Source organism: Fonsecaea erecta, assembly GCF_001651985.1.
Source record: "Fonsecaea erecta strain CBS 125763 chromosome Unknown Scaff2, whole genome shotgun sequence".
Classification (NCBI taxonomy): Eukaryota; Fungi; Ascomycota; class Eurotiomycetes; order Chaetothyriales; family Herpotrichiellaceae; genus Fonsecaea; species Fonsecaea erecta.
Genome location: NW_017387245.1, coordinates 3,517,489 through 3,538,561, shown reverse-complemented (window position 1 = coordinate 3,538,561; position 21,073 = coordinate 3,517,489). Strand labels below are relative to the sequence as shown.

The window sequence follows — 21,073 nt, the reverse complement described above, 5'->3', positions numbered from 1 at the left end:
GTCGGGCATCATTCGACAAGCCTGAGTCTGCACCATCGAAGGCGGAGAAATCTCCCTCCAAAAGTTTCCGGTCTTGGCATCAAACCACCCACCGGCCACCACCAAATGACGCACATATTCATCCTTCGATTTCCTTCCCCTGACTAAGACACAATATTTCTGCTGCCAGCCTATGAATGCTCCTAGCCGGCTGGTGTTGGAACCAGTGTCATCTTGCAGAAGCTTCTGCAGCAGAGCATTTGGGTTCGGTTCTATTCACCGCGAGCTCCAATGAAAGCCCAGCATCAATAGGCTCCAGGCTCCAGGCTGCTCCATATCAACGGTGAGGGTAAGGCAGGCTGCCTGATCGTGTCAACTACTGTGAAGATCTGTACGTCCTGAGACTCCTTCTTCATCGGCATACGGCATTTCCGATCGCTGCCAGATATTCGGACTGCTGGGACGAGTATGCTGGTTCGCGTCAATCCGTTCGCCGTTGCGCAACTCAACTCTTGTGATCACGGCGTACCTGTTCAGGAGGAAGTGAAAAACAAGGCATCATATCGGTTTTGAAAGGGTCTGAAAAAAGCATAGCGAAGTTACAGGTGTTTGATGCTCCACTCGCAACATACTCACAGGCTCCTAAGGATGCACAATGTGTACCGCCAGTATCTAGGACCAACACCTCGAAGTCGGTGAAGTCGGCACTCCCAAGGACTCATAAGTGTCAGCATGGCTCGGCTAAGGGAAAGAGAGATGGTGAGCCGTGAAAATACTTGGGACAGCACTCCACAGCCAGAGATGACTCCGTGAGGCCGGGGATTCAAGAAGGCTTTCCCTCGTGGGTTTCCCTCCACATACATACATCTACTATCTAGCTACAAATTTCGCAAATTCGAGAGGCTGTAGCCTTGCGCGATGTTCCCCATTCAAATGCAAAAGAAGTGGGCAGCCGTTCTCCAGGCAACATGACTCCTCCTGCGAGCTCGTCTGCGGTAAATTGGTCTCGACCAGGAACTGAGACAACTCATTGGTCCATGGTTCTTATCAACGATCGTACTTCGGCTATTGACGGCGCCATCACCCCCCTACCCTACAAGGCCATTTTTGCGCCCTTTTGCCTACACATATGGACCCTTCTCGGCTCACAAGGATCAAATACCTTGTGGCCCAGAAATATATCTCGGTACGCCCTCATCCTGTGCAGTAAGGATCGGCCGCCTTACATAAACTTCTCATGATGATTCGTACCGCATTGGCTTTTTGCCTCCGCCGCGGCCGAACCTTTTATACCATAGAAAAAATTGCCTCTCCGCATTGTTAGGGTGGTGCTTTCTTATCCATTTGCTTGCATGGACAGATTACATATACTGTACGCTGGCCCTTGACTTCTTCAAACTAAGATATCACCAGTCGAATCTGCTTTTCCAAAAGTTTCCCCTGCAGGGACGAGGTTCTCAATTGACAGGGAGTACAATGGACGAGACGCAACCACTGCTCAGAAATGCCATCCAGGCTCAGCCGGGCCCGGACAAGACCGCTCACCCAAGCGACATCGTTGATTTCGACCCAAATGGTGACCTGGAAAACCCAAGAGACTGGCCCAATGTCTACAAATGGGGGATTGTGGCTTTGCTCGCTTTTATGGCCTTCACAGTGTATGTTCCCATCCAAGTCCTCGACCTTTTGAATACCCCCCTCGCTAGCAGTCAAGCTAACCTCGTCCATAGGACTTTCACATGCATATCGGTTGTGCCCGTTGCCAATCGGATCGTGTACGACCTCGACGGCACCAGGAGCAAGTCCGCCAGCGTCCTCCTGGTCACAATATGGGAGTTTGGGGAGGCGTTTGGCCCCCTCGTGCTCGCTCCGCTGTCTGAGTCGTTTGGGAGGTATCCGGTCTTTAATGTGGCCAACGTCCTCTTCATCTCCGCCACGGTGCTGGCGGCACTGTGCCAAAGCACGCCGCTCTTCATCACCGCGCGAGCCTTGACCGGTGTCGCCGTCGCTTCGAATGTGCTCAACCCGGCCATTGTGGGCGACATGTTCGTGTCGGAACAGCGCGGGTCGGCCATGAGTTTCATCATGCTGGCGCCTTTGTTGGGAGGGGCCATCGGCCCTGCCATTGCCGGCGCCATCGCCGAGACGTTGGGCTGGCGCCAGGTCCTCTGGGTGGGCGTGACGCTGGCCAGCGCGTGTGAAATCGCGTTTCTCACGTGTTTCCGCGAGACTTACAAGGTGACCATCCTCAACCGCAGAGTTGCCAGGCTGAGGAAAGAGACCGGCAATCTCGCACTACGGACAGCGGTTGATGTGGACGACGCCGAAGCGAATGTGAAGGGAAGCACGAAGCTGTGGGATTCGGTCCTGCGGCCGTTTGTCGTCTTCTTCGACTCGGGTGTGTTGCAGGCCATGTCCCTCTTTGGGTCGCTGGTATTCACCTATTTCTACGTCATGTCGACGACGCTGCCGGATATCTTGGAGGGCATCTATGGTCTTTCACCTGCATTGACTGGATCCATGTTCATCACTTTCAGTATGTTTTCCAGCCCCGTTGTCCTCCCCAGAGCACCCTTCCCCCCCTCCCTTCTCTCTCTGTGCTGGTTTTTGCGTGCAAACCACCCTCCCCATTTCTTTAAATGCTAACAACGTCTCTGCAGGTGTCGGATCCGTCGTCAGCGTGATCATCTGCAACCTCCTCCTCGACCGCGTCTACATCCGGCTGCGCGACGCCCAGAAAGGAGCCATCCGGGAAGGACAGCCCGAGTACCGCCTCCCGCTCGCCATGGTTGGCGGCTTCACGCTCCCCTTCATGGTCGCCCTGTACGGCTGGGCGGCCGAGCTCCATGCCCCGCTGCCGGTCTTGATCCTCGTCCTTGTCTTCCTCGGCGCCGCGCTGATGCTCGGCTTCATCCCGCTGATGGCCTACGTGGTCGACGCGTTCAAGCTGTACTCGGCTAGCGCCATGACCGCGCTGATCGTCACACGGTGCCTGATGGGCACGTTCCTGCCGCTCGGCGTCGAGCCCTTGGTCAAGGCCATGGGGTACGGGTGGGGCTTCACTATCTTGTGTGTGCTGAGTCTTGCCACCGCGCCCATCCCTGTCCTGATTTACCGTTATGGTGCGAAGTGGAGGAAGTTGTCGACGTACACGGAACAAGAAAACTGAGAAGAAGAAGAAAAAGACGGGTGGGTGGTATGTGGAGGCCATCTGGGGCCTCGTTCCGTCGACGAGGCAAAAATCAAACGATAAAACTGCATGGCGTTTTTGGAGTATACTGTTCGAAAGCATCGGAGCGCATTTATCAGGCCGAAGGGCATCTGTAAAGGGGAAGAAAGTTCCACAGCGCCCCTCAACTGGAAGGAGTTGGACATTTGCAGGTCCTTGAAGGATAGATAAACATCGTAGACAGGCGGAGAACTTCAACACATAAGCCGGTTAGAGACCTGTTTTTCTTCTTCCGACACGGCGCTCTCTATCGATCTACCTCCCACTTCTCCACTGATTACGGCGTGACGATCTGCTTCTTGAATACCACGCCCACCTCCTCCCTTCGTTCCCAAAGGGATTCCTCCCAAGACATTCTTCGGCCTCTTCATAGGACATGGCCTGGCTGCATGCATACTGCTGCTCTCTCATCCATACTGCTGCTATCTCATCCATACTGCTGCTATCTCATCCATACTGCTGCTATCTCATCCACCTACCCCCCTCGCTGTTTCCTCGGCCTTTCTTCGTGTCCTTCGATGCTCGATCAGGCTCCGATAAACCGATGGCTCCACGGCCTCTCGTGAGCAACATATCTTCGGCTTCCACAGGAGTGGAGCCCCCGTGGCACGAGGACTGTTCCCCACAAGTTCCGTCGCGCGTGCGGCACGGAGAGTGGCGTCGAAAAGCTAACGCCAGACGAAGAGCTTCTGCGCAATCATTGTCGGAGATGAGGGGGCACTGCTGGGGAAAGCTCTCGGCGTGTGGCTGGCGTCGTCAATGCCTTCGGTGTCTGGCATTTGGCGTTACTCGTGCCTGTTGAGGGTGAACGGGGATGATGCTGGGTGCTCATCTCTGACCGGTCCATATTGTTCCAACAATGAATGGATGGTTCTGAGTGCGGCTCCATGACAATTCAGAGGGTTGGATATTGTCCCAAGGATGGCAGGCTAGTGGATTCCAGGGCAGTGAGTGGTTTCTTGTAAAAGCACTCTTTGGCAACGCCCGGCACACGGCAGCCCGTCTCTTCAAACGCCATGCGGTCGATCCCTCTGCCCATGGTCGCCAAGTGTTGGCGAGGAAAGACGTGCCACTTTTTCGGACCCGGACTGCCTAGACGACCTGGCCAACCCCAGCCGCTGGCGATGTGGCAGGACTCGTAAACACAGGATCAGCGGGCTGCGCATCTGCCGGGCTCTAGATGATATAGATCTCGACAGACAAAAGGGCAGCAAAGGCAAGGAACCCATAGTTTCTTGGTTCCCTGTCGTGGTCGACGTTTGAGATGTCGGGTTGTGGAACAAATGGCGTTGGCAAGTGGGATTCGATGATTGTCTAGGTAAGCAGAATCGGCAGCTCTCCGTCATTTGACTTGCGTTTTTTGGACTGAGCTTTGTGCCTGTCGTTGGGGCGTTGACTGGGACTACCACCAGTCAGTCACCGCTCAGCCTCGTCACGTGATGGACGAGAAGGGGTACCTACTTGAGGATGACTGATGGGATTACCACCATGGTCTAGCGATCGGGACAGTTTGATGTTGGGAATTGATTCAAAGGCTTTCTTCTGTTGCCAAAACTGGTGGTTGTCGTTGTTGAAGGCAGAAGACACGCCATCTGTTGCGCCCAGATAGGCCAAGTCCAAGTCCGAGTTCATCTTGGCCGTGACAGTGACAGTGACAGTGAGCAGATCAAAGACGATGGCTGGAGAGCTATGTGAAGTTGAAAGGGGGAGGAGAAGCAGCAGCAGAAGAGTTTAACGTAGACTGAGAGGATTGAACAGCTCGTGATCCAAGACAGGTCTCGTATCAGATAATGAAGCGTTGGGAACAGTCAGGATATTAATCTGAACAGCTTGAGTTTTGCATAGAAAGCAGGAGATCATGGATACATGGTAGGTATAAATAGGAAATGACAGAATGGAGAGCAGACGGCGCGGGCTTGCGCGAACGCGACATAGCAAAGCTTTGAATAAAGGACTAGACTTCACAGTGAATGAATCGGCATAGTCAAAGCTTCTGGTTCTTTTTCATTCCGCTTCTATCCCTGTCAGTTTTCTATTGTGTCTGTACATCATGCAACATACTATGCAAACAGGTACTTCGCGGCATGGTCAATGTGATCATCCGCGAAAGTCGCCATTGTGTAGTAGCTGTGATCATAGTCTGGTTGGAACCTGACATGGACTCCCTTCTCCTGCCCAATTTCCTTTGCAGCTGCGGTGAAGTTTTCGGGCAGAAGCTGCCCTTGCTTGTAGAAATTGTCACCAGTACCCTGAGGATGTCAGCAGTGTATGAGCACAGTCTTGTAGGGCCACATACCACGTCGATCAAAATGTCAAGTGGCCCTCCTTTCCACTGCTTGATTAGTTCTGTCGAATCATGCTGGGCGCCCAGTTTTTGCCAGTCGTCACCGAAATAACCCTTGAACGCCTTCTCGCCCCAGGGACACTTCAGGGGATTGGCAATAGGAGCGAAGGCGCTGACACTCTTGTATTTCCCCGGGTTCTTCAGGTATAGGGATAGCGCACCATGGCCTCCCATACTGTGTCCACTGATACTAACCCTGCTAGAGTCGATCTGATCTTTAAAGGCTTCGAAGACGGTTTTGGGAAGTTCCTCGGTGATATATGAGTACATCTTGTAGTTCTTGGACCAAGGGTCGGCACTCGCATCGACGTAGAAACCTGCACCGGTGCCGAAATCGTAGGCGTCGTCCTCGCCCTGGATGCCAATACCCCCTTCATACTGTCAGTCTACGCAGTGATCGTGAAAGCCCTGGAACAACTTACTTGGGCTAGTGTCCGGGTACAATACGGCGATGCCCTTCTTACTGGCCCCGTGTTGAAAGAAACCCTTCTCAGAACAATTGTCGCCGGTACACGTGAGGCCAGAGAGCCATATGAGCAGAGGGACCTTGTTGTTTGCAGCTTGAGGAGGAAGGAACAGGTTGAATTTCATCTCGCAACCGGTGGTGGAGGCATTGTGAGCGAGCTTCAGAAGCTTTCCGCCGAAGTTTGCAATAGTGGCTTGAGTGGTCACGGACATGGTGCAATTCTGTGTCTTAGGGACTTCGTTTTGGGAGGAACGAGAAGACAACAACAGACTATGAAGAAATGTTTTCGAAGAGCATGTTTTTGCATGCGAGAAATGACGTGGGGGACAGCGCAGGGAGGGGGGAGGACGCATTGGAGAAGACGAGGGAAAACTGCCCCGCAGGTGGCAGATGCGGAACAGCAGCCAGCGAGCAGCATCTGGGCCTCACTAGCCCTCACTATCCAAAGGGGACAACTCGGGAGTTTGCAATCTCACCGGAAGAAGCACCAGCAGGAAGGAAAGAAACAGGTGGATCAAGGAAGAGGGGCCCGACGTGAGCCTCTCCAATCAGTCTATCGGCAGTGCGAGGAAGATTGAATTGGGATACGTTTTCCGCCTCGACGACAATTTCCTTTCCGAGTTCAGAGTCCCGAAGATGGAAGCGGTTGTCTCTGTGCCGTGTAGAGCTGTTTCAAGGCGATCAGGGCCGGAAGTCCTAGGTCTTCAGCCGATAGTCGCCCGAAGCCCACGGCATGTTGTTTGTTAGAAATAGGACAGGCAACAACATCAGACAGAAGAGGCATCGTCATGGTCGAGCCTGTGATCACAACACTATTGTAGAGGATGATGGTGGAATGAATCTCGAAGGGAGACAAAGGCGCAGGAGGGACGCGCAGGAGACGCAGGTCAAGTTCGGTAATACTTCGGAACTGCACGTGAGGCTGCCAGAAGATACCATCACCACCATCTCCTCTGTGTACTTGTGTTATTCAGATTTACGTGTGTCTCTGTGTCTCCCAGTGCACTCTCTCCTCGAGTGAACCCCCTCAGCATCAGTCATGGCGTCGGTGGCCTCGTACACGCCCTCTGTACAGGAAGCGACCCTCTCTAAGACCGCCAGTCCGTCTCAACCGACCTACAACTTCAGCTTCACCCCCTTCCTCCGCAGCAACGGTCTCGCCGCCCTCGCCTCTACCGTCCCTGTCTGCCCTGATTTCGCCAAAACCGGCCATTGTCCGCGCGGGCGTCGATGTCCCGACCGACATCCAACTCCCACCCAAGCACTGGCACCCCATTCCCAGCAACACCACTACGTTCGCCACGCCAACGATAACTATGTCTGCAAACATTGGCTCAAGGGCCTCTGCAAAAAGGGCGACGCCTGCGATTACTTGCATGAATACAACCTGCGAAAGATGAGCGAATGCCAGTTTTACAACCAGAACGGGTACTGCCAGAACGGCGACGAGTGCCTCTACGTACATGTCAAAGAGGGCTCAAAGTTGCCTATGTGTGAAGATTATAACAAAGGATTCTGTGAGAAGGGTCCTAGATGTCCGAATCGACACGTCAGGAGGAAATTGTGCGAATTCTATCTGGCAGGGTTCTGTCCAGACGGGAGGGAGTGCAAATTTGGGGTTCATCTGAAAAGCGGCCCGGCCGCGGCGGCAGCGGCGGCAGCAGAGAGGGAAGCAGATGCACACAGAAGAGAAAGGGCCGCGGACTTGGAAAGAAGGGACGAAGAATCGCGCAAAGACTACGGTTGGAAGGGCGGCAGAGGTGGGAAAGCAGGACGATGGCGAAGCAAACGGGACAGAAGGTGATCAGGAAAAGAGAGAGCGCATCTGCCATACTCGAAAGGAGCATTGGTAATTTCTGCCTCGCTTCTCCCCACTATCAGCATTCCCTTGTCCATCAGGCGGGCCAGGACAATCTTCCATTAGATGGAGGAGCTGCGCTAACTTTCACTTGATCGGATCAATACACCCTATGGGCATCGCCGACAGAACCAGCCAGCAAAGGGAGCCCTTGATCCGGGCCATCGACGCCCGGAATTGGGTATTGTGAAAGACTGAAGCAGAGCTCAAACCTTCTTCGATATGATGAACGCCTCATCGCCCTTTCTGACTGGCAGGTCGAAGAATTTTGCTGGAGCTCTAGTCTTTCTGACCGCCTACAGACACCGAACGAGCTCGCAAATGGGCTGTTCGAATGGTCAAGGAGAACCCACGGAGCTCAATCGCTTCCTATCCTCCTGCTTGTCTCGAATGAGTTTCACCGCCGTGGACCGACTCTCGTCGCCCAAAGGTAAACAGAGCGCAAAAAGGCAAGGGGGAGTGCTTGAAGGGGGAATAGTGGGTTTCACATAGTGTGAACAGTCTACCACGGTTCAGCTATTCAGATTGTCCCCTCCAATCCTCGAAATTTGGAGCATACAAAAGACGCCGGGTCAAACCAGGTGGATTAGAGAATGAAAGTTACAAGGGATAAATACTCAGAACGCGTGGTCCTGATCAGATCTGAATTACTGAATACCTCTTCTTTTCTTCTCCTCTTTCTTTTTCATCCTCCTTTCCTCCTTTCTCATTCATCTAGTATTTGTATGTCCAGTCCAGTACAGGATGTCAATTCTATCCCACGTCAACCTAACTATCACCACCACCATACTGTATGTATGTATGTATATGTATGTATATATGGGTTTCTCACGGAAACACATGATACCTACCTATCTATACCTCTGATATCATACATACATATCCTTTCATCCCCGTTCCGGGCAATCCCATACCATACCATACCATATCATTTTTACATCGAGCGGCTGTTCTCTGGTGCTTGACAGACAGACAGACAGACAGACAGACAGACAGACAGACAAATCTATCTTGTCTTCTATTATGCCTACTCTACTCTACACCTCCAACACAGAGCAGAGACACGGCCCTGACCCCTTCCGGAGGAGTCTTTTTCTCTCTCTCTCTCTTTTTTCTTTTCTTTCAGACGTCCTCCCTCCCTCCCTCCTCCCTGTAAATGCAGCGCAGGAAAGGAGGAGGAGGAGGAGGAGGAGGAGGAGGAGGAGGAGGAGTACATCTTCGCCCAAAATCTGGACTACTGTGATGGCGAAGGAGTGGCAGGCAGAAAAAATAACGGAGCTGAATGGAGGCATTTCGCTGGCTCGCTCTCGTATATCTCGGGATTCTGCGGCAGGAAACGAGAGAGAGAGAGAGAGAGAGAGAGAGTAGATTCATGTTTTATTGGGGGAGGAGGAGGAGCGGGCGGAGCGGGGAGGAAATTTGTTCAAATCCTTGCGCCATAGACCATCGGTTCTGTTAGTCGTTGGTCAACCAGGAAGCAAACATACCCTGGCTGTCGAGGGGGGATACATAGGTAGCTGTGTATAAAAGGACGTACAGTAGTTATCCGAGGAAAAGACAACGCCCCGCCTGCTATGTCCGTCTGAAGTTTTCCAAACGAGCTCGAATAGACCAAAGAAAAAGACCAAGGTTTCCGCTGTCAAATGCAATCTTCTCCTCCCAGCTGAGTTTGTGCAGCGGCTTTGTATGTTTTCTCACCCTTGCTGCCTATCTCCCGTTCCCGCTGTCATGGCTTTTTCGACATCCTTTTCTAAAGTGCCTCTCCTACTTCGTTGCTTCTCTTCCTTCTCGCGCAATATCTCCTGTCTCACCCTTTCTTGTTCTTCGATCCCCGTTTTGGCCTTCTCGTGCGTGGTGCTGAGCTCCTTCTTCTTGATGAACAGGCTCACCACGATCCCAAACGCTGCGAAGCAAGTGTAGAAGATCCACATCGTCCTCAATGAGTCGGTGTATGCTTTGTCGACGGCGTGGCGAGCTGGTCCATGAAGCTTGCGCACGATGGAGGTGGTGGCGCCGAAGGAGGAGGAAGTCAGAAGCCTCGCGCGCTCTGATCCTATCACGGGGACCAGGCCGTCATACTTCTTGGAGAGTTCGTTGGTGAAGACGACGCCGCCCAACACCACCGAGATCGAGGTGGAGAGGTTGCGAATGAAGCCAAAAGTCGCCGTCGCGACTGCCATATCGTGGCCCTTGATGTGGGCCTGTAACGCAATCAATGGAGACTGGAAGTTGGGACCCACGCCGATACCTGCAATGATCTGATATATGATGATCTTGGCCCAATCCGGGCTGGATGGCAGATCGATGAACAATCCGTACCCAAGAGTCATGACGCAGAGGCCAAACCAGATGGGGTCTCGGAATCGTCCTGTTTTCTTGACATAAAGCCCGGTACAGGTCGAGACAAAGGACAACGTGAGGACCATTGTCAGAAGATACACCCCGGAGAGGAGCGGGGAAGCGCCAATCACGGTCTGAAAGTAGAACGGGAGATAGTAGCTCCCGGCGATGAAGACGAAACCGTGGATGAAGCAGACACCCAGTGCTGCGAGATTAGACCGATTTTTGAAGAGTCGAAGTGGGATGACCGGGTATTTCGCCAGCTTCCACTCGTTCAGGAAGAACAGGGCAATGGTGATGATGCCGAAGATGATGAGGCACAAGGTATACGCACTGTCCCAGGGCCTCGTTGTGCCTCCCGAGGTCATGCCAAACAGGAACATGACAACTCCACCCACAATCGTGACGACGCCAACCCAGTCGATGGCCTTGACTCCGGCCCAGAAGGGTGTCTTGGGAGTGTCCAGCTTGAGGAAGAACGTGAGCAGGATCAAGGACAGGCCATCTAATGGCAAGTTGATGTAAAAACACCATCTCCATGAGACACCCTCGGTGAAAGCGCCGCCCACAACCGGACCGACTCCCGAAGCAATGGCCCATACCATGCCCAAGATACCAAAGTACTTCGGTCTTTCTCTCATGCTGAATAGGTCGCTGATGCAGATGTAGACCAGTGTTATAAGACCACCTCCGCCAACGCCCTGAATCACCCGTCCCCCGATAAGGAGACCGATTGAGTTGCTCAAAGCGGCTATTAGACTTCCGGCCATGAAAACTCCATTGGCCAGCGTAATGATAGGTTTGCGACCCCAGATGTCCGAGAGTTTGCCCCATAAGGGGACACTTGCGGCGTTTGCGAGTAGATAGGCACTACCAACCCAGGTATAATCCGAAGCCGAGGCCTGGAAATGTTGAGCAATGGTGGGTAAAGCTGTCGTGATGATGGTGACGTCTAGAGCTGCCAGGAACAAGGCCATGCACAGAGAGAACATGATGATAATAGTTCGGCTTTTGGAAAAATCGGAGGCTCTGGATTTTGTTCTGTCCAGCGTGGGCTTTTCCAGGGCATTCTCTTCGGTCGGTGATGCATTATCTTGCGGCGTTTCCACGACGACATCATTTGCCTGGTCAGGCAACTTCTCTGATGCCGGGTTACTGGAAGATGCAGATGAAGGCGCACCATCCGGTGCAGCAGCTCCCTCTGGAGATTTGATTGCGCCTGGCGGTGCAGTACTTTCGGGCGCGACATATTCGGTCGCTGCCTCGACTCTCTGCTCGGGGTCTGACGGCATATTGATTTTAAAAGGTAACAATATTGATTGCGAGGTGCGCAGTCCTCATGAAAGGTAAGGGTCGTGAATTGGTCGATCTCTGGGAAATATGTCGACTGAGGCGAAACGGTAGTGGTGAGTAACGGGTCAATATTTGTATGTGATACTCTTGTACTCCACGGTTCAGGCCGTGTGTCCGGGCCACCGAGAGAAAAGAGGGCGCCTTGTCAAGCCGACAAACAATACCAGAGGCCCCGAGTGGCTAGCTCCTGCGCATGGTGACCAGGCAGTTGGAAGGATAACAGAATATTTGGTTTACAATCAAAGAATGGCGGGCGACGGTGGTGAAAATACGCCATGATGGAGAACAGCCCAATGCCCGGCGCCTTTGGCCTCGAACAAAGAGACAGATCGGGCCCGAATGGCGATGCCGAGCCGAATACGGGATCTGGAGAGGGGTGGACGTTCGATGGGGGCAAGAGCGGATCGATGACGGGAGGAGAGGGCGTCGTGACGATGGCTGGGGCATGCCGCGTACTCGTATGGGATGAGCTGTGGGAGAGCGATTTACGGAGGTGCGTTTCGTCAACCATTAGGTAAGGATATTAAATGCGGAGGGGCCGCCCGTGTCAAATCAAAACCGTCGCTGTCATGTGGAGAAGGGCGAAGGATTCTCGCACAGTCGCTTCGTACATGCAAAGCAGGCAGAAAGGAAAGGAGTATGGAATAATACAAAAATCTACTCGGCTCTCCATGGTGCCGGTCCCGCGTCATGTGACCTCGCTTTGACCCTCACTCATTCCTGACCACCATCATCATTGCAACCACCACGGGGGGACTCCTGGAACAGCTCGTACTGGCAAGCCTGGCACCAACGTAATGTTTTTCGGCCGTTCTCAGACTCAATAAATCTGTTACATGGCTGCGCTGCTGAAGTTTCGTCTCATCATCCTCAGCCTCTCTTTTGAGACAACAGGATATCCCTGTTCAAGCTCCAAGCTCAAACTCTGTGACAACGTCAGGCAACTCCAAACCACCTTATGCTCCTAAAATCCTGGTAAAAATCGCCCGATATCGGATCAAATATGCCATCTAAATTCAGCCGCAAGGAATATCTTCGGGGAAATCGAGGTACCCGACACGCGCGCGCGCATACGCATCTCCAGCCGGTTTCATACAGGCCGTTCATTCAACGGTGCGCCGCATCGCAGACAATCCAAATTCATATTCCAGACCACGGGTTGGAACGGACCGTTAGCACTCTGCTTGCTTTGTGGTACAAGCTGCTGGATGGTGGCAGCATGATGATATAGTTCAACTGCGTAATCCGTAGATTGGATGTCAACTGCGAACCTTTGAGTTCGCGAGATCTTGCCTTCCAATTTGCCTGCCCAAGGTTTCGCGCCATTCGAGGGCTTTCGTGTCTTCTGGTTTGAAGAGTCATGCTCCTCGGGATTCTCATGGGTGAGCGTCCCCTCTTTGAATCGTTGCCATGCCCTCTGTTCCATGGCGGCAATTAGGCAAGCCTCGTGGTTGCCTAAGCCGCAGCCGGAGCACACGTACATCTCCCGATCGGGGTTGTCGTAGCCCTTGCAGACACAGTGTCGTTTGAGCTTACTGAGTGCTCTCAAGCTGCGCTGTTGCACGTTGAGATTGTAAGTTTGGCGCCAGAACAGCTCTGCATTCAGTAATCCGATTTCCCTCTCATCCCTTTCCTCCCACCGGCAGACGGAGGCGAGGTTTGAGATTGTCGTCATCTCGACGATGTCGGCCTTATTGCTCATCAACAGTTCTCTTCGGCCATGATATGGTTGCCGCCCCATGGGTAGCTCCTCTGGCCAGTAAAGCCACCACAGCCGGACGAAGGCCGTTTTGCGCTCTAGGGAATGGAAGCCAGCTATAAGCGCCACCCAGAAATTGTCCTTCAGCCATTGAAGTTCCTCCTCGTCTGTTACACCCTCTGGAAGTGGCCGTCGCGGAGGCGTGTGGCGATTGACAAGCACGTAGTCGTTGACACAGAAAGTGTAATCAGTAGCACCGTTCGCATCTAGATGCGTAAGGATCGCGTCAGAACAGATCATGGCTGTTGGGTTGGTCAATACTCACACACACCACTCTTGAACCTTGATAAGCGAGTCCACTTCGCGCCCGGTTCCACGAGAAATTCAATACGGAGGGACTTCAGTCCAAGAGGGTGGTCCACGTATAGTTGGTGCCCGCTGTCACTTTTAATTGTCTGTCTCTGTCTCCACGAGATGGGGCAAGTCACAGTGAACCCGTAGGCAGCGCCTGCGTCTTGGTCATGCCCCTCGCTTATGACTCCGGAACCCCGGCTTGTTTCTTGGGTGGCCGTGTCGCAGTCACCTTCCATTTCCCCCGCCTTTCGCTTGCGCCCGATGACCCGGCTCGATGTCGGGGCTCCTGTCTCCTCGGAGCTTGTAGAAAATCCATCTGTCTCGCTCCCACTCTGGTTCCCGGTCTCAGAAATGGAAACGGGAGACATTGGCTCGGCCGATTCCAAAGCAGAGGCCATATTGCGAACACGACTGAAGGAAAGCAGGGGTAACGGGATCAGGAGCGATGAGTCGCGGGTTGCGGGTTGCGTATAATCCGGCGCGCGTCGTGGCAAGCGGAGATGTTTCCGAAACGTGGTGAGTTTCGACAGGGTTCGATACCAAAGGCGATCAGAGGCTCATGGTCGGTGGTGGTTCAACAATGAAGGTGGAGGAGGGTTCAAATGGCTTCGGAGCGCTCCTCAAGTGAACGTAAGAACAGCAGCGACGGCGTCTGCACAGTCACGACAATGACTCGCCGCCTTGACACCTCACTCGACGAGGATCGTGAAACACAAGGCCAGTGGCTGTGGTTTTGGCAATATTGTAGCAAAGAGAATCAGGAATAATAGCAACAGGAGGAGACGTGCTCCGTACAAGGTCGGGGCTGGGGTTGCACAAAACTGGCGGGCGACAGCTTTTTGTTGTGCTGTGCAGGCCGCTATTGTACGCCTCCACCCAGGCTTTCCCTATGGTTCAGCCAACCACGAACAGGTTGGTGGGTAAAAGGACCCCTCAGTTGTGAACAAAGAATGTTATGATGTGGTCACTGCGAGAGCGCATTTTTGGCACGCGACGTGACCCAATCATTTTGCCGGATCCCCATGCCATTAGGGGGCTCGGGGGGAATTGAGCGCGGTGGATCGATAATGGTGTGTGGTCGTGTTTTTCTTATTCAGCATGAAAGACGCGCATGTGACTCATTCATGCAGGATGGTACCACCCTATTGAGTTGCTTTGTCTACTGTAAGATTCTCTATCCATTCGCACTCAAAGCTTGTGTTGTAGATCGACAACGCCTGGAGAAACCAGCATATGAGGGTATCATCATTCGTCGTTCGCAGCGCCGACGGTTGCCTGCTAACTCCTCTCCACCAGCCATGCCATTTTTACTTCTTGACCGATGGAGACCCAAAGAATCCCTTGATCTTGTCCAGCAGGCTATCCTGCTTCTTCTCGTGGATATGTTGCTCATTCCCTGCCCCTCCTCGTCCAACGTGGTGAGATTCTACTTTGGCGATACGGGTGGCCGTCTCAGGAACAACATCCGTATCGTGTGGTGTTGCTGACGTTGGTTTCGCATCGTGCTCGATATTTCCTACACCACCACGACCAGCTGAGTATGGTCCGTCGCCCTGGTCACCGACTGGACCTTCTCGCACTATCCCTCCATCGGCGTAGGCCAGGCTATCGGGACCAATGTTTGCTGCACCTGAAGGACGTGAGCAGGGCAGCCTGGCATCGAGGGGTGCTCAACCTACCTCCACGACCGTGAGAGACGTTGGCCATGTGCGCGGTGGAGTCTGGGGGTCTGGCAAAGTTAGCTGGCGGTTTCCCATGTCCCTGTCATTAAGATTGCGTAAAAGCGCCGGGTTTGTGGATGGCGTTGTGGTTTAAATTTGTCAATGCACAAGACAAACTGGGAGACGGCCCCACAAGCCTGAGGTAAGGCTGGGTGTGGACAGGTGAGAGAGAGAGAGTTCACTTACTGCAGTGATGTACAGTGAGATGGATGGGTTTCAGGGGTGCAAATTGGGCTGTATTTCGTAAGGTTTGTCAAGTTGTGCAGGTTGAGTAGGGCTGGTGACTTGGGGAACTGGAGGAGGAACAGAAAGTGAACGAGAGTGAGCCGGCGGGTTGTTGATATGGGCAGAGGTACTCGGTGCTATCCGCGCAAACCAAGAAATGCCATGACAATTACACCTGACAAAGACAAACTGCAAATGGTGTGACTCTCACCCAGCGCCCAGCGCCCAGCGCCCAGAGCCGCCGTTTTTTTGGCTGTGTCGGTTTGCTCAACATGACGTCCACAGGATCAAGTTTCCTTTTCACCTTTTGACGTGGGCCAAGATTCGCTAAGTTCTTCTGCCCAGCCTCGCGCTATCAATGGCCAATCCCAGCCACCCATTCACCCCGTCGTCCTCCTACTACTGCCAAATAGTATGCAGACACTACCGAGTCCGGAGTACGGCACGGGGCACGTTTCTCCAAGGCTTATCACACAGACTTGTTCATCGCCTCGTGGTACTAAATTCATCGTTGAGCTATCAAATGTCCCATTCTTGCAAGCCAGTGCCCGGTGTCATTCATGTACAGTAATTTCTTTAACCGCCGCCCTGCTCTGGCAAGTTATCCCCTTCCTCTTTCTCGTGTCGTCTTGACCTGGTGGCCACTTTCTACATCTTCGCGGTCTCCTTCTTCTCTGGGGCCCCCCCAGTGGTTGGCAGGCCCATGAAGATCTTGAACGAGTCGTAGATCATCCATTGCAAGCCGGTCAGTGTTCCAATCATGACCTAAAGGGTTCAGAGCGTTAGCCGTCGGTCTCACCTCTGCGGTCAGGTGCTGCCAACTTACAATTCTGACGGGAAGACCGTTCCAGAGACCCGAGAATCCGATCTTGGAGTAGATGCGGCTCATGGCACCGCCGAAGCTCTCGCCCGGAGCACGTTCGGCGTTGAGCTTGCTGACCATGACATCCGCAGGGTGCGACACAATCGCGCAGAGAATACCAGCGAGATAACCACCGACAAAGGCCACACCAGTCTGGGCACCCTTGCCGTAATCTGACTTGCTGCCGGGGAGGTAGTTGTAGATGGCGGCAACGATGTTTTCGAAAGAGGCAAACTTCATCATGGTATATGGGATCTGTCGGCCCCAGAGAGGATAGAGACCCTTGTACAAGCTTGAAGCTGTCAGCATGACTTGACATTGGAATCCTTGGAGATGGGACCTACCCGCCGATTCCTTCTTTGCCGGTGATGGTGGACAGTCCATTCATGGTGCCGGAATATGCAGGCGGTATGGTGGTCTGCATGCGGACCTTGACGGCCTCGAACGGGCAAAGACCCACGTCGGCGATGAATTCGGCCGACGCAGAGGCAGTCAGGTAGAGTGTGGTCTTGTATCTCTGAGCATTCTCCTCACCGGCGAGCTCGGAGTACAGATGTTTGAAGTATTCATAGAAGCCATATTTGCCAGCGCCTTGCACCGAATAGCCGAAGAAGGTTGGGCCGAAACCAGTGAAAATACCCCGGAAACCCTCGGTCCTGGCGATGGTACCCCAGGCCTGGAAATTGCCCTTGTAAAGCTTGGGGTCGACCTGACGACGACATTTGACGAGATCGAGAGGAGTGACAGCGGCGTGAGTGGTACCCTATGCTGTTGGTTAACTCCGAAAGCACTGTAGGGTGAACAAGACCATCAACATACGCATGCCAGGATACCTCCCACGGTACATGCGGCATAGTACTTGGCAGAATAGAGCTCGATGCCCCCGACTTTGGCCTGGGCCTTTGCGCTGGCCTTCTCATATTCTTTCTGAGCAGCTTCGCTCAGTTCAACCGCCTTGTCTTTGGCGGACTCGGCCGCACTCCAAGAGGAGAAGACGCGGCGCTTTTCGAGGTTCTCGGTAGGTTTAGGGGCAGGCTTGTAGTATGGGGAGGTGGGTGTGAATGCCTGGCACAAAGCCGTCGAGTTAGGGAAGAGCCCGACCATGGTGCTGTGTACTGATCAGCTTATCTCCGGGGAGTCCAATTGAGCAGGTTGAACGAGCTATTGGTGAGACAGGACGAAGGGATGGTGAGTGAGCTGGGGAAATACCTCGAGTCTGGATCGGTGAATCGACTGCGGCAGATGGATGCTAGGTATCGTGCAAATGAGCGACGAGTGACGATAAAAAAAGTCGATGAGGTGAAGAGAGAGCAGGCCAGTTCGAGGAAGCGAGCAATTGCATGCGGGAGCGAAGGGGGGCCAAGCTGGGCGTCAGTGGTGCTTGCTATCGTCACAGCTTGCCAGCTCCGACGTCCACTGGTCGGTCTCTTGCGGGCCTGGGGAAGGTGGGCTTTGGGAATTCCCCCCCGTCCGAGTAGCAGTACGTCACTGCTACGGCTGCCCACAGAGATATCCAGCCGCAAATATCACGAGATCCAGCAAAATAATTGAGGCACAGATTTGCTGGTTACTCCATGTGTTGAACGGCCAACGTCTCTAGCCTACGACTCGACCATGATAGCCTTTTCTAACAACAGCTAGCTGTAATTTGCAATATTCTCTCTCTCTCTCTCTTACTGGACACCGAAATAACCCATGGATCATTCTCAGTCTCTTCTCGAGCAGGGCGTGCCTTTGGGCCCAACGGTCGTCCCTCAGCCCAACGGACTTCCTCCTGATGAAGACCAACATGCTGCCAAATTGTCGATGTGGGCAGACAAATATCGAGGTGCCACGGTGGCTGACCTAGACCTCCCTCCTGCACTGTCTACTTCACCAAGCACGTCACTTGCCTCCGCTATGCTCTCAGCTTCATCCCATGACTATTCGCACTTGACGGTCCTGTCCGACAATACTCGCTCCCTTTTGGGCTACCTCCCGATCTCGAAATTGAAGCAACTCTTCGAGTCCGGGCATCTCCAGCCCTCTGACCCTGTGTCGAAGGCTATGGTGAAATTTCAGCGGGGCGGAGGAAATAAATACCAGGTTGTCACAATGGAGACCGAGTTGTGGGAACTTGAAGGATTTTTTGAAGACGTTGGGCCGCTGGCAACTGGTGCAAAACAAGATTTTGCTGTCGTCACTGACGGCGGGAGGAAGTTCGTATTGGGGGTCGTCACTAGGAGTGATCTGGCGGAGTTTGTCAAGAGGAGGCCAGCATGAACTTCAGACCCTCGACCTCAGACGCCCTGCCGGCAAGCGATCATCTGAATTGAATCTTGGGGACATGCCTCTGGAAACCCCTGGAAATGCATCCAGTGTTATTCGCAATGCAGGAATCCAGAATCCACGATTGCCTTTCGAAGCTGCGTGCACGAGGCTTATGAGTACTCCTGTCCCCGACCTAGCGGCTAGCGGCTGGGTCAATAACCCGCAGGATCAATTACCATTGTGTGAGTATGGACGCCTGCCTTTTGAGCATAATATCTACAACGAAACGGAATCTTGTGCGGCCGCGTGTAGCTTTCTCAAGCTGCCAACTAAGCCAGGTCCATCTATGAAACTGCTGGAATTCTAAATCGCTTCGGGATCGCTCTAGAACCAGGCAGGCTGTCAGAAGTTAGCCCGCCCTTGCGATACGGGCAATAACGACTTCAGGCAGCTTGGCCGGGAGGTCTTGTGGCGTTCTTGGGAGATTTTTCCCCGAAGACGGCTTGCATGGAAGAGAATGTGATGTTCGCCCGGTTCACGGATGCAACTGGCAGGAGAAAACGGCAGGAATCATCAGGCTTCTACTCGAAGATTCCAGTTCCACCGACAGGCGGACGAAGCCACAAAGAGCGCTACGCCTTCTACCCGTACACAGCTCTGACACCCAGCGCACACTTGTCAGGAGCACAAATCTCAAGATTCATCCTTGCCAATCGACTTCGGCTGTCCGTTAAGATGGCTTTTCCCAGCGGTACCACTTCCCCTCCCAAGATTGCTGTGAGGCAAGTCGTCGCCACGGCAGCGAGTGCAACGCAAAATTTCCCAGTTCTATGCCAGTCTCAGTTCGTACATGAAATTCTTTCCCTGTCGATCGAGAGTCATCCTGTTCTCATGTCAACATGCCCCAGTCAATCAGGGACCTTTAGGAACTTTCCTCTCGACCACCTCCGGTATATGCTCAACAGAACATCCCCCCTTCTATCGATCGTGATAAGACTCTCCTCAAGTGCATGTTGGCCGGTTGGCATTGGCGACTGATTATCGAGCCCATCTTATACTCCAGTGTCTCGCGGAACGATTCCCAGCTCGTCAAATTGTGCAAATCGCCGCGCCCCGATAAATTACGGACGAGTCTCTGACTGTTGGAACTGACGATCCCTGTTACGCACGTGGGCTTGTCCCTTATCCGGCCAAAAGAGGTCTCCGAGGAGAGAGTGTTGTGCGGCAGTTATCCAAGATTGCTCCGCTCATGACGAACCTGCAAACCTTCTCGTTCCGTGTCACTCACGAAGCACGTCGCTCCACGTCGTAGTGCGCCTGAACACATTCTGGGAGAATCAGTTCGAAATCTGGAAGTCGATACACTGTGCTATGGACGCAGATCAGCCTCGGTGCACCTCTGTACGACGCTGAGCTACCTGATTCCTCAATTGGACAAACTCCGTCTCAGACTGACAAGACTATGTGAATATTTGCTTCCGAATAAAGAGACGCGAAAAATACTCATCCCCAAGACTGGATGGAGTTCGAACGAAGGTGTTATGGCCATCCAGACCGTCTGCGAACGAGATGAATTCTCAGTCACTTGGCCGTGCGGCAACCGATCAAGTCCTCTCGTCGCGTTTGGGATCGCTCATGACCACGAGTCTTCCAAAGTTTTCCTACAATCAGTGAACAATCTCTGGCTCCATGCAAGAGAGCCTGACCGAGGCCTGGAACATTGTCTCTCAGCCGACTCGGCAAAATGATAACGAGCGAGAGGATCAGACACTCGCCAGATTGACCGACCTTGGTGATTATGCTGAAGGCGGAAAAGGGGTAGAAGCATGCAGAGTGCTGAGAATTTCGGACGAAGCGGGCGAGCCCTCGGCTTATTTGGATGTCCAAACAGACCATGGAAAGACGTGGGAGATCGGGTCATTGAAGTCCTGCAAGTAGGTCGAAGGCTGCCCCCTTCTCTCGTGGCGACTCTCGCTCTACGGTATGCTCATATCCTGATGGTCGCGGGAGGGGGTTTCGGCTGACACAGCAGCGAGATCGTTTTAATGACACTCGGGTATGAGATACGGCCGCTTCCATGGGATCGACTGGAGCTCGGCGGACCGGTGTCTACAGCAATCACCTACTGTGCAGCTGCTTCGCCTCGCGGCTTTATCCAGCTTGTTCCCTGTGGGTGGTTTATCAGCCTTGTGGATGGGCCTCTTTGTGAACGCAGCCTGTGAAGAAGAGCTGCATGAACAGGACATGGTAGCGGCTAAAAGGGATCCTTTGAGAACATAGCCCCATAGCAGGCAGATGCAGTAGATTGCCAAATGCCTGCCCCAAAACGGCCACTCACAATATGACATGAACTGCATTCATCTCCTCGGTAGAAAGCTTTCATTGTCGTGAAC

General features: G+C 53.3%; 7 protein-coding genes across 7 annotated transcripts; 3 read left to right on the top strand and 4 right to left on the bottom strand.

The window, feature by feature from the left end:
• Window positions 1–1,455: 1,455 nt before the first annotated feature.
• AYL99_03028 (hypothetical protein) lies at window positions 1,456–3,148 on the top strand (the record flags this gene model as incomplete). The annotated part of the gene is made up of 3 exons (XM_018834544.1): window positions 1,456–1,637; window positions 1,710–2,515; window positions 2,640–3,148. 3 exons carry the CDS (start codon window positions 1,456–1,458, stop codon window positions 3,146–3,148), a joined length of 1,497 nt encoding a protein of 498 aa, XP_018697168.1.
• Window positions 3,149–4,550: 1,402 nt separating this feature from the next.
• Window positions 4,551–6,230, bottom strand: AYL99_03027 (S-formylglutathione hydrolase; the record flags this gene model as incomplete). The annotated part of the gene is made up of 5 exons (XM_018834543.1): window positions 4,551–4,610; window positions 4,670–4,895; window positions 5,270–5,457; window positions 5,505–5,923; window positions 5,975–6,230. The coding sequence occupies 5 exons, from the start codon at window positions 6,228–6,230 to the stop codon at window positions 4,551–4,553; spliced, it is 1,149 nt and encodes a 382-aa protein (XP_018697167.1).
• An 827-nt stretch (window positions 6,231–7,057) lies between these two features.
• AYL99_03026 (hypothetical protein) lies at window positions 7,058–7,822 on the top strand (the record flags this gene model as incomplete). The annotated part of the gene is made up of 1 exon (XM_018834542.1): window positions 7,058–7,822. The coding sequence occupies one exon, from the start codon at window positions 7,058–7,060 to the stop codon at window positions 7,820–7,822; it is 765 nt and encodes a 254-aa protein (XP_018697166.1).
• Window positions 7,823–9,570: 1,748 nt separating this feature from the next.
• On the bottom strand, window positions 9,571–11,508 carry AYL99_03025 (hypothetical protein; the record flags this gene model as incomplete). The annotated part of the gene is made up of 1 exon (XM_018834541.1): window positions 9,571–11,508. One exon carries the CDS (start codon window positions 11,506–11,508, stop codon window positions 9,571–9,573), a length of 1,938 nt encoding a protein of 645 aa, XP_018697165.1.
• A 1,151-nt stretch (window positions 11,509–12,659) lies between these two features.
• Window positions 12,660–14,020, bottom strand: AYL99_03024 (hypothetical protein; the record flags this gene model as incomplete). Its single annotated transcript, XM_018834540.1, has 2 exons — window positions 12,660–13,534; window positions 13,594–14,020. The coding sequence occupies 2 exons, from the start codon at window positions 14,018–14,020 to the stop codon at window positions 12,660–12,662; spliced, it is 1,302 nt and encodes a 433-aa protein (XP_018697164.1).
• Window positions 14,021–14,929: 909 nt separating this feature from the next.
• Window positions 14,930–17,534, bottom strand: AYL99_03023 (hypothetical protein; the record flags this gene model as incomplete). The annotated part of the gene is made up of 6 exons (XM_018834539.1): window positions 14,930–15,252; window positions 15,302–15,351; window positions 16,221–16,333; window positions 16,395–16,722; window positions 16,775–17,193; window positions 17,250–17,534. 6 exons carry the CDS (start codon window positions 17,532–17,534, stop codon window positions 14,930–14,932), a joined length of 1,518 nt encoding a protein of 505 aa, XP_018697163.1.
• Window positions 17,535–18,125: 591 nt separating this feature from the next.
• AYL99_03022 (hypothetical protein) lies at window positions 18,126–18,692 on the top strand (the record flags this gene model as incomplete). Its single annotated transcript, XM_018834538.1, has 1 exon — window positions 18,126–18,692. One exon carries the CDS (start codon window positions 18,126–18,128, stop codon window positions 18,690–18,692), a length of 567 nt encoding a protein of 188 aa, XP_018697162.1.
• Between the last annotated feature and the right edge of the window lie 2,381 nt (window positions 18,693–21,073).